This window comes from Gigantopelta aegis, chromosome 6 (genome assembly GCF_016097555.1).
Source record: "Gigantopelta aegis isolate Gae_Host chromosome 6, Gae_host_genome, whole genome shotgun sequence".
Classification (NCBI taxonomy): domain Eukaryota; kingdom Metazoa; phylum Mollusca; class Gastropoda; order Neomphalida; family Peltospiridae; genus Gigantopelta; species Gigantopelta aegis.
In genome coordinates this window covers 12,470,426-12,483,964 of record NC_054704.1, presented here as the reverse complement: position 1 = coordinate 12,483,964, position 13,539 = coordinate 12,470,426, and the positions used below count along the sequence as shown (strand labels likewise).

The following is a 13,539-nucleotide window of genomic DNA, read 5'->3' as shown; positions in this document are numbered from 1 at the left end:
CTAACCCTGACGCTGCTCTGGAGCATGGCATTGGAATTTAATATTACAAGCCCAGCTGATCTCTTCCTAGACCACCTAGTCATGGTCATCAATGTGAACATCAATGAATCAGTCATCGAACCTTCTTCACACACTGGCACATGGTCAGTAAAGTCTAAGCAATACCTGCACTAAAATCAAACTTTTTCAATTGTCAAAAATATATGTAATCCTAAACAAACTGAGGGGAATAATTATAGTCCATTTTCAAAAACATGGATGAGAACTCGTAACTATAATCTCTTTTCCAATACATGGTTGGAACACAAAATTATAGCAGACTTTTAACTCTTTAGGCTAATAGAAATTGCTCAAAACATGGAAAACATAAACACGTGACATACGGCTGGTTGAACTATGACAACACGGTACACATCCCTGCACAAGCAGTGATAAACAAGACATAATTGCACTCTTTACGATTTTCAAATGTTATAATACAGTCATATCACCAAAGCTCAGCAGCAGGTATTCTTGTTCATGCATTGTCTGAAATAAAAAACAGTCATAAATAAAGCAAGTGTGTGAAAATACTGAATTTGATTGGACATTGTTACAAGATATTAACAGGAATCTGACTAGTCTATGTCGTGAGGTAAAAAAACTTATTGAAATTCACTACTATATAGAGAATAATACATGAGTGGCCATTAACATACCATTTATCTCACAAGTTGTTTTAAAAAATTTAAACGAGTTGTGAGATAAATGGTATCTAACGGACATAAATGAATTATTTTATTTTTACATATCTTCAAAAACCAGGTTTTAAGCAAATTTTAACATCTTTTTTGACTAAAATTTATTTACAGCCGTTGCACTTGTAGCTGACTTACGCGTCACAGACACGATTGTTTTTATTATTGGACGTATGGCATTGGTGACCTGGTCATCACCTAGGAGCATTCAGTCAGATGTCTTGAAATTGTTAACACATGTATGTGTGTAAACAACTATGTGTTAACAAAAATAACACATGGTGTTCTCACCAACGGGTGTGTAAGAAAAGAAAATAATAAAAAGATTACATTTGACTTGTCAGAATTATCACATCATAAACAAATATCTATATATAAAATACTCAAATTTTACACATGCACCCCCCCCCCCCCCCACACACACACACCTTGATCAAAACAGTGTTTACTTTAATTCAGTAAAAAGTAAAAGTATAAAGTTTGTTTTGCTAACGACATTACTAGAGCTCATTGATTTATTAATCATCAGCTATTGGATGTCAAACATTTGGTAATTTAGACATAGTTTTAGGGAGGAAACCTGCTACATTTTTCCATTAGTAGCAAGGAATCTTTTATATGCACCATCCCACACATACATCCCATACATGTACCACAGCCTTTGATATATACCAGTCGTGGTGCACTGGCTGGGATAAGAAATAACCCAATGGACCCACCGACGGGGGTCGATCCTAGATCAACCACGCATCAGGCGAGTGCTTTACCACTGAGCTATGTCCCAACCTCTCAGTAAACGTAAGTTCTCTATTATTGTATAAATAACATCAGCAAGTTTATAATGTAACTACCAAAACCAATTTGTTCTCTATGTTATTTCTAAAAACAAATCCCTCTTTTGTATTATGACCATGAAAATGCTACCTAGCAGGGAACATTTTGTTTTTAAAATTTTGATTAGTTACAGTTGGTGATCAGTTGAAAATTGAGTAGCAACTACTATTAAATGTTTTAGAATTGGTTAGTGATCTCTGAAATTTGTGTAGCAAATCGCAATACAATACTGAAAAAAATGTTCTCTGCCTAGCTTACCATCAGTAAAAGCAGTGTCCGCTATAACCAACTGAAAGATTTTCGGGTACAGATGCTCCTTTTCCTTCCCGAGCATCTCAATGACAATGCGGGCTCCCTCCTGAACATTCTCGTCTTCGTCTTCCTGCAGTGCCTGCAAGGGAAAAACAAAATCCTCAAATACAAATAGAGATTATTATATGAGCTTGTGTGTCGTACTGATTTTACGAAACGAGTGTCAGGATTTTTGTATTGCCCGAGCGAGAGCAAGGGTAATACATGAATCCTGACACGATTTTCATAAAATCAGTACGACTCACACTCGAGTGTAATAATTTCTTTATTATCCATATTAATAATGTTGTTTTCTTTATGAATAACAAGACCCAACTCAAAATGTTTCAGCCACAACTAGAAGGAGACGACAAAATTATGTCATATTTCAAATGCACAGTCAGCTAGGACTGGAGAAGCAATGTAATGTTATGACGTCGCTTCCCAAAATTACATCTGGTTCATATGATTATTATTAACTCAGTTATGTTGAACCATATGGATAATAATACACTGTAATAACATGCATTCCCAGAGTACTGCTAATGCAATACGTGTCCCCTACTGGGCCCCAACACATTTTCATATCTCTTTTAAAAATGGGTAGATCACCATGTAAGTCTTTGATCTGTAACTGTAAAGCTATATTCAAAATTTCAGCTTAATATCATAAGGCACTGCAAAAATAAAGTCCAGAAAACTGTATGTGGGACTGACAGACAGAAAGAAAGAAAGAAAGAAATGTTTTATTTAACAACGCACTCAACACATTTTATTTACGGTTATATGGTGTCAGACATATGGTTAAGAACCACACAAATATTGAGAGGGGAAACCCGCAGTAGCCACTTCATGGGCTACTCTTTTGGATTAGCAGCAAAGGATCTTTTATATACACCATCCCACCGAGAGGGTAGTACATACCAGGCCTTTGATATACCAGTCGTGGTGCACTGGTTGGAACGAGAAACAGCCCAATAGGCCCACTGACAGGGATCGATCCCACACCGAACAATCATCGAGCAAGTGCCTTTCCACTGGGCTACGTCCCGCCCCGACACACAGACAGATGGATGTATGGACAGTCATACAGGAAACAAAACCTATCATTCCCCCACCCCTGGTTGGACTGGTAGAGAACTAAAAAATTCTATAAACCACTAGAAGCAGTGAACAAACAAAGAAGCTAAATATAACCCTAAAACTTAGTAGCTTGCAACAAGAGTTAAAACACCTTTGGATGTTTTGCGAATTGTTAGTTTTGGAGACACTTAAACACTGTTCCTGTTTCTTAGATAAAACCCCAATCTTTTCAACAACCTGCTAATGTTTCCTAATTTGTTTTCCCATGTTATTTAAATGCTTGCATAACCTCACCCCACCCCCAGCAACTGGTACTCAATCAGGTAATGTCACAAGATACAAACACTTTATTATGGGTGTTAAGAGTAGGGCTGGAATTTGAAACTTGATGACAGGAAGTAGACCATAGTCGAAATTGTTACAACTGAAGGAAAAATGCCAATGGTGGACTTTAAAGAGTAACATATAAAAAAGAAAAGAATTGATTAAATTACAAACCTCAACTGCTTTGTAGACTTCAATGAATTTTTCAAATCCTAGAGCTTCTTCAAGCTCCATCCGCGTCTGCTCAAGTCGACTAAAGAGATCATAATCTTCATCATCATCATCTCCAAACTGAGTTTCGGCATCACTGTCATCTGAAAAGAAAATGTGTTAAGCGATCATTAAAGCCATTCACACTAGTTTTTAGAAAGTGGAAAAAACAGTTGTTACAGGTTTTTTATTATTAACTTACACATAACTAAAAATTGTTTTACATGAAACATAAAAAGGATGTACCTTTAGCACTACTAATGGTCCTTAATTTTTAAACAATACTGGTTTCTGTGAGTTCACCGACTCAAAACTTAATTTCTCTTCCATTTTTTTGTAAACACAAGCATACACTCAATGTACTACAAATTGTCTAGCACAGTTAAACTCCACCTTAACACAGATAGGATAACATAGAGAAATATGAGCCGAGTGTCTCTTCCACTGCATTGTAATAAAAACATATGTAAACGGACGATGAGTATGTTTCCTAGCATGAGGTTGGTTAATAAACATTGTTTTGCTGACATCAAACAGACAATAACACCTATAAATCTAGTGGTGTCATTAAAAAGTGGAGATGCTATTATGAGTTAACTGTTCAAGGATCTACAGTTGGGCCTGAAGCCAGGTATTTCATTCAAGAAATACGAAATGTGGAAAATCCGCTTCAGTTTTCAATGGACATAACTGTAGGGAATTTTTAGATGTGTTAATGATATCTGCAGACATCAAATAAGACAATAACACACACAAATCTAAAAATCCATATGCTTATCTCCTAAATCATCCAAGTCATACACTCACTCACCAAACAAGTCATCCAAGTCATGTACTTGCTAAACAAGTCATCCAAGTCATGTACTCACTAAAGATGTCATATAAGCCATGTGCCCACCAAACAAGTCATCCAAGTTGTATACTTAACAAATTATCCAAGTCATGTACTCACCAAACAAATCATCCAAACCATGTACTCGCCAATAATTCATCCATGCCATGTACTCACCACACAAGTCATCAGTCATATACTCTCCAAATAAGTCATCCAAATTATGCACTCAAACAAGTCATCCAAGTCATTTAATTACCAAATAAATCATCCAAGTCATGTAATCACCAAACAAGTCATCCAAGTTATGCACTCACCAAACAACATATCATCCAAGTGATGTACTCACCAAACAAGTCATCCAAGTTATTCACTCACCAAACAACATAGCATCCAAGTGATGTACTCACCAAACAAGTCATCCAAGTTATGCACTCACCAAACAACATAGCATCCAAGTGATGTACTCACCAAACAAGTCATCCAAGTTATGCACTCACCAAACAACATATCATCCAAGTGATGTACTCACCAAACAAGTCATCCAAGTTATGCACTCACCAAACAACATATCATCCAAGTGATGTACTCACCAAACAAGTCATCCAAATTATGCACTCACCAAAAAACATATCATCCAAGTGATGTACTCACCAAACAAGTCATCTCCATCAGCAAAAGGTTCTTCACTTTCCACAGACTCGGACACGGAATCCTTCCTTGACTCACTTTCGTCATCTCCTTTCTGCTCATCATTCCCCACACCCTCACCGTGTTCCAACATCTCCTGTTTCTCCTCACCCTGTGAAGCCTCATCAGTCCTACACTTGTCTTCAGTACTGGCAGCAACATCCATGTTGGCCTCGTCTGAAGCTGAAAGAAAGGGAATATTTGAAGAGCTCATTAAATTAATTCAATCCCAAAATATGCTATTTTCACCAATAAGGTTTAGTAGAAAGTCAAAGGAAAACTTCCAAACAAAAACTGAAATTATTTACAAAAAACACGGGATGGACTATAGATTATATTTATATGACATTTGTGTAAATAGACACTTTGGAATTAAATTAAAGTTAGTGTTACAACCCATTGTAATGACAATTATTGCAGTATCATAGACATATTGGACAGGGAGTTCAATCACCCTCTCTTCCTAAAGTGGGGCAGAACATAGCTCTGTGGTACAGCGCTCGCTCGATGTGCGGTCGGTTTGGGATCGATCCCCGTTGGTGGACCCATTGGGCTATTTCTCGTCACAGCTAGTGCACCACGACTGGTATATCAAAGGCCGTGGTATGTGCTATCCTGTCTGTGGGATGGTGCATATAAAAGATCCCTTGCTACTAATCAGAAAGAGTAGCCCATGAAGTGGCGACAGCAGATTTCCTCTCTCAATATCTGTGTGGTCTTTAACCATATGTCTGATGCCATATAACCGTAATTAAAATGTGTTGAGTGCACTGTTAAATAAAACATTTCTTTCTTTCTTTCTCTTCTTAAAGTCTTTTATTTAAACAATGTCATTATTAAAAGAGGCTTTTTTGACATCCTATTAATATTTGTTATGGGTAAAACATTAGTTAAAGCCCTATATATAATTTTCAAATGTCTCTGGTAAATGACTGACTGTGTACAGAGAGTTTAAGTTCTTACATATAGACACAACATAACTGTTTAAGTTCTTACATATAGACACAACATAACTGTTTAAGTTCTTACATATAGACACAACATAACTGTTTAAGTTCTTACATATAGACACAACATAACATTTTAACTGTCATTTGTTTAAAGGGACATACCCTAGTTTCAACCCGTGAAAATTATCACTAAGTTTAGTTAATCTACAAACCTGTAAGACATTTGTATAAAGTTGCAATTGAGTGAAACATAAGTCTGTGACTCTGACATGGTGAAATACCCTCTAAAAATATACTAAAACTCGACTCCATAACTGTTACTTCTCAGACACACGTGCGTTTTTAAAAATATGAGAAATGCATTTTGTGATATTAAAAATGCCAGGATGACCAAAAACACTTCGAATGTACGGAAATGAATAATCTAAACAATAAAATCCAAGTACAGTATGATTTCAGTTATCAAAAACAGCTCTAATAGTAAGCAATATGCCTTAGTGTTTAAAAACTAAGGTTTGTCCCTTTAATTTTAATTTTTAATTTTATGAAATGCATTTGTTATAACATTTATTTTACCTCTTGGTATTTTCTTCATGTTACTCTTTCCTGTTAAAATTAGTGTTTCAAACAAATTACTAATAAAATGAAACAATTACACAATCATATAATGGTTATGCATTATGTCTAAACATATTTCAATATAGAAAGTCACAATATATTTATGCAAACCAAGTTGTTTTTAGTGAACAAAAAGATTTAATATTTACCACTGTCATCACCACCATCATCATCATCTATTAACAAACTCTGCATTGTTGCTCGAACATTTATCAGGTCATCATCATCATCTTCTTCTTCTTCATCATTCTCCACGTCATCATCACGATTCTCCTCCATCTTATCCTCCGACTTTCCTGATGTATAATTCCTGAATATTGAAAATACATTTATTTTTTATTTATACATATTTCCGTGCTTATATCCAATTAAGGTTCAAGCATGCTATCCTGGGTAAAGACCTCAGCTATCTGGGCTCTCTGTCCAGGACAGGGTTTTTTTTTGGGGGGGGGTTGCATCCACCCCACCCCTCTCCACCATTTTCACAATATACAAACGAGTTGTTTTAAAATGTATCAAACAAGCAAAAGTGAGTTTGATACGTTTTTAAACGGGTTGCGAGATAAATGGTATCTAACGGACACGAATGCATTATTCTATTCTTATATATCCTCAAAAAAAAAAAAGGTTTAAAGCAAATGTTAACATCTTTTTCGACTAAAAGTTATTTACAACCACTGAACTTGTAGCTGACTTACGCTTCACAGACACATGATTGTCAGGTTAACTATACGTCACAGTGTAATCAATTTCCACAGTGCTGGCATTGGTGACCTGGACATCACCTAGGAGCAGCCAGTCGTATGACTTGAAATTGGTAACACATGTACGTGTGTAAACAAGTATGTGTTATCATAAATAATGCATGGTGTTCTCACCAATGGGTGTGTAAGAAACACTAATACAATGCACAGTATGAAAGTTATAAGCCAATACACACCACCACCCACAAACACTTATACAATGCACAGTAGGAAAGATATAGGCCAATACACACCACCACCCACAAACACTAATACAATGCACAGTAGGAAAGATATAGGCCAATACACACCACCACCCACAAACACTAATACAATGCACAGTAGGAAAGATATAAGCCAATACACACCACCACCCACAAACACTTATACAATGCACAGTAGGAAATATATAAGCCAATACACACCACCACCCACAAACACTAATACAATGCACAGTATGAAAGATATAAGCCAATACACACCACCACCCACAAACACTTATACAATGCACAGTAGGAAAGATATAAGCCAATACACACCACCACCCACAAACACTAATACAATGCACAGTAGGAAAGATATAAGCCAATACACACCACCACCCACAAACACTAATACAATGCACAGTAGGAAATATATAAGCCAATACACACCACCACCCACAAACACTTATACAATGCACAGTAGGAAAGATATAAGCCAATACACACCACCACCCACAAACACTAATACAATGCACAGTAGGAAAGATATAAGCCAATACACACCACCACCCACAAACACTTATACAATGCACAGTAGGAAAGATATAAGCCAATACACACCACCACCCACAAACACTAATACAATGCACAGTAGGAAAGATATAAGCCAATACACACCACCACCCACAAACACTTATACAATGCACAGTAGGAAAGATATAAGCCAATACACACCACCACCCACAAACACTAATACAATGCACAGTAGGAAATATATAAGCCAATACACACCACCACCCACAAACACTAATACAATGCACAGTAGGAAAGATATAAGCCAATACACACCACCACCCACAAACACTAATACAATGCACAGTAGGAAAGATATAAGCCAATACACACCACCACCCACAAACACTTATACAATGCACAGTAGGAAAGATATAAGCCAATACACACCACCACCCACAAACACTAATACAATGCACAGTAGGAAAGATATAAGCCAATACACACCACCACCCACAAACACTTATACAATGCACAGTATGAAATATATAAGCCAATACACACCACCACCCACAAACACTAATACAATGCACAGTAGGAAAGATATAAGCCAATACACACCACCACCCACAAACACTTATACAATGCACAGTAGGAAAGATATAAGCCAATACACACCACCACCCACAAACACTAATACAATGCACAGTAGGAAAGATATAAGCCAATACACACCACCACCCACAAACACTTATACAATGCACAGTAGGAAAGATATAAGCCAATACACACCACCACCCACAAACACTTATACAATGCACAGTAGGAAAGATATAAGCCAATACACACCACCACCCACAAACACTTATACAATGCACAGTAGGAAAGATATAAGCCAATACACACCACCACCCACAAACACTTATACAATGCACAGTAGGAAAGATATAAGCCAATACACACCACCACCCACAAACACTTATACAATGCACAGTAGGAAAGATATAAGCCAATACACACCACCACCCACAAACACTAATACAATGCACAGTAGGACATATATAAGCCAATACACACCACCACCCACAAACACTAATACAATGCACAGTAGGAAAGATATAAGCCAATACACACCACCACCCACAAACACTAATACAATGCACAGTATGAAAGATATAAGCCAATACACACCACCACCCACAAACACTTATACAATGCACAGTATGAAAGATATAAGCCAATACACACCACCACCCACAAACACTTATACAATGCACAGTATGAAAGATATAAGCCAATACACACCACCACCCACAAACACTAATACAATGCACAGTATGAAAGATATAAGCCAATACACACCACCACCCACAAACACTAATACAATGCACAGTATGAAAGATATAAGCCAATACACACCACCACCCACAAACACTTATACAATGCACAGTAGGAAATATATAAGCCAATACACACCACCACCCACAAACACTTATACAATGCACAGTAGGAAAGATATAAGCCAATACACACCACCACCCACAAACACTTATACAATGCACAGTAGGAAAGATATAAGCCAATACACACCACCACCCACAAACACTTATACAATGCACAGTAGGAAAGATATAAGCCAATACACACCACCACCCACAAACACAATGCACAGTAGGAAAGATATAAGCCAATACACACCACCACCCACAAACACTTATACAATGCACAGTATGAAAGATATAAGCCAATACACACCACCACCCACAAACACTTATACAATGCACAGTATGAAAGATATAAGCCAATACACACCACCACCCACAAACACTTATACAATGCACAGTATGAAAGATATAAGCCAATACACACCACCACCCACAAACACTTATACAATGCACAGTATGAAAGATATAAGCCAATACACACCACCACCCACAAACACTAATACAATGCACAGTAGGAAAGACATAAGCCAATACACACCACCACCCACAAACACTTATACAATGCACAGTAGGAAAGACATAAGCCAATACACACCACCACCCACAAACACTTATACAATGCACAGTAGGAAAGATATAAGCCAATACACACCACCACCCACAAACACTAATACAATGCACAGTAGGAAAGATATAAGCCAATACACACCACCACCCACAAACACTAATACAATGCACAGTAGGAAAGATATAAGCCAATACACACCACCACCCACAAACACTTATACAATGCACAGTATGAAAGATATAAGCCAATACACACCACCACCCACAAACACTAATACAATGCACAGTAGGAAAGACATAAGCCAATACACACCACCACCCACAAACACTTATACAATGCACAGTATGAAAGACATAAGCCAATACACACCACCACCCACAAACACTAATACAATGCACAGTATGAAAGATATAAGCCAATACACACCACCACCCACAAACACTTATACAATGCACAGTAGGAAAGATATAAGCCAATACACACCACCATCCACAAACACTTAATTTTTCACAATAAACTAAACTTGTTATACAAAAGGTTACTATATATAAAATATTTTCTTTTCAGTTTTTAATGTTATTATTTTTTCTTGTTTATAAAAAATGTCAACACACCAAATCATTTTCTGTTTTTACCTAGTTCAGATTTAAAACGAAAGCCCATCATGTTTGGGTCTGCTGAAAAATATGATTCCAAAGTTTCCATTTCTTAATAAATTTCTCATATTTATTCTTACTGCAATATGCTGTGTTTTCTAAATTATAAAGGAATTTACTATGACTTTAACATCGTATTTCTAGAACAACTGTTGTATCCATTACACGGATTCTCATCAATATGTGTTTTTCTTGTGTCATCTTATAAACAATAGATGCTAATTTTCCCCTGGCTTTCTTTAGTATTACTGGCAAATCTGTGTGAATGGTTATCTAGGAAGCTTTTAACTGATAAGCTGAGCTTAAAATTCGATCCCTGTCTACTTGATATATAAATACAACAATGGTGAGAGGGGGATCCACTGGTATATCCGTGATTTCACTTGGAGTTGGGTGTGGTTTGAGCGCCTGCTACCAGCACAATGGTTAGTTGTTAGTGAGAAAGAAGTCAGTTTAGTGGCAGCCTTACAGATACCCAGTAAGTCATTAAACTCGCTCTGGGTTTGAGCCGGTACTGAGAACCAAACCCAGTACCACCAGGCTTAAGTTCTAGGACCGGTTGAAAAAACAGAAGAGTAGTCAGTATATAAGAAACATGTGATGTATAATTAGAGCACTGGTTATCTATAGAATTCCTGAGTTTAAGTCAGATACCAGCAACTATTGACATCGGTTAGCAAAGTTCTTTATCTCATTTCAAGGTGTATTTATTGCATACCAGATGGACAATTAAGGACTGTCTCTTATTTCTTTTAGGTTTATAGGGGTGTGAACAACAACAAAAAAGCTTGTGTAAATCTGCGAAGCTATTCACAGCAAAGTTTGCCATACTTTTTTTTTCATGCCTAGATGAACCTAAAACAAAATAACAGACAATCCTTTTATTAAATTTGAAACAGATCTTTTCATTAATGAAACAAACAAAATCATATTTTGTTTTGAATTATTTTTTGGTTTTAGAATGATAATGCTTAATAATACAAACTACCAATATAAAATGACATCATCTTATGTGACATCCCGGATGTCACTTTTACTTCTTTTTTCTCTATTTTAATATCTATTTTAACTGAATTTTCTGCTTTGACCTTTAAAAACAAAACCCTGTATCATAATCATGTTCCTTCACTATTTCATATTCGTAGTCTCATACAACTAATAAGTGTTAAAAAATTGCTTGTGTTAATTATACCATCTTAATAAAAGGACAATGATATTGTTTCATGATTGGGTTTGCCTAAATTCTTTACCAATTCTATCATTAACTTACTGTTCTGAGTTGTTGTGATTGCTATCATTGCTAGATATGCCTTCCTTCTCTTTCTGTTTTGACAATGCAGCTGATTTTGACAATTCAGGTGATTTTGACAATTCAGTTGATTTTGACAATTCAACTGATTTTGACAATTCAGTTGACTTCGAAGATGTATCGGATCTTGGGGAGACCCCAGAATTAGGTGATGTATTTGACCTTGGTGAATCATTGGGCTCTGGTTGTGTGTCCAACTTTGTAGATGAAACTGACCTTGGAGATGGGTTTGACCTTGGTGACAATGACAGTTCATCATCTTGGTTAGACGTTTCAACTGCCTATAAAATAAAACAAAAAACATACATGTATGCTCCAAATAATGTACCTCATTTATTCTTATCCTTATGAAAAGTGTCTTAGTTCCATCTATCCGTCTATTCATCCATTCATCTGTCCATCTCAGTGTGACCATTATATGCCTCCATGGGAAAGAGGACAACTTATATAATACTTGAAATCTTTGAATATTTTATGTAAAATATGAAGAAAATAAATAAATGCATACTCAAATAAAAGGTTTATTTTATCTACGACCTGATAACAGGCAATGATAGTCTACATGAACTTACTTCATCGTTCATCTCATCCAAACTTATGTGCCTGGACAGTAGATTTGCAAAAGGCTTCTTAATTTCAGATTCATTCATCCTGGACAGATCTGGTTCAGAGGCTGTTCTCATCAACTAAATGTGAAATTATAAAAAAATCAACATACATTACTGAAATATTTAGTAAAGAAAGATAAATTCAGTATTACTTTCAGGTGAACCAAAATGAGTTAAAAGTGACAGACCCTAGTTTTAAACATCAAGGCATAATTGTTCACTATTACAGCTGTTGTTGATAATTGATATCAGACATTACTTAGATTTTATTGTTTAGATTATCCATTTCCATACATCAGAAGTGTTTCTAGTCATCCTGGTGCTTGTAATAATACGAAATGCATTTTTCATTATTCTAAAAATGCATGTACCTCTGAGAAGTAACAGTTATAGAGAAGAGCTCTAGTCTATTGTCCCCATTTCAACTGAACAGACTCTTGTTCACTCTGTTAGAACTTAATCCAGATGTGTTACAGGTTTGTAGATCAACCAAAGTTAACGTCCATTTTCATGTGTTAAAACTAGTGTCTGCACCTATAATAAAGGCATTATTTTGTTAGTCATAAACTTATGCTGTTGCCAATCATTTGTTTTCAAGCTTATATTTCACTTATATTCAAGCACACTGTATTGGGAATGCAGCATGACTGACTGGGCTTGTAATAAAGTTAGTTTTAGAAGAAGCATGCAGCTTGCACACTTTCTAATCTTATAAATTAGCAGCAAGGGATCTTTTATGGACACTTTCTCAGACAGAGAACAGCACATCTAGTTAATGTAGTTTACTGTTCATGTAGCATTTTTAGAACATTTGTAGTCAATCTTTATGTAGAGTATCATATGAATATGACATGAATACATTTTATTCTCCGCACAAATTCACAATTAGAGAAATAAAAGTAAGTTACTTTAAAATATTCCACAT

General features: G+C 36.1%; 1 protein-coding gene across 1 annotated transcript in view; it reads right to left on the bottom strand.

The window, feature by feature from the left end:
- Nucleotides 1–459: 459 nt before the first annotated feature.
- LOC121374376 (serine/threonine-protein kinase Nek1-like) overlaps nt 460–13,539 on the bottom strand; it is a 53,391-nt gene continuing 40,311 nt past the window's right edge. The window contains exons 36-42 of the mRNA XM_041501477.1: nt 12,579–12,692; nt 11,968–12,287; nt 6,719–6,879; nt 4,966–5,184; nt 3,444–3,583; nt 1,830–1,962; nt 460–528 (exon numbers count right to left, since the gene is read on the bottom strand). Coding sequence (XP_041357411.1) covers nt 518–528; nt 1,830–1,962; nt 3,444–3,583; nt 4,966–5,184; nt 6,719–6,879; nt 11,968–12,287; nt 12,579–12,692 — 1,098 coding nt within the window. The 3' untranslated portion in view covers nt 460–517. The remainder of the gene's footprint in view (nt 529–1,829; nt 1,963–3,443; nt 3,584–4,965; nt 5,185–6,718; nt 6,880–11,967; nt 12,288–12,578; nt 12,693–13,539) is intronic.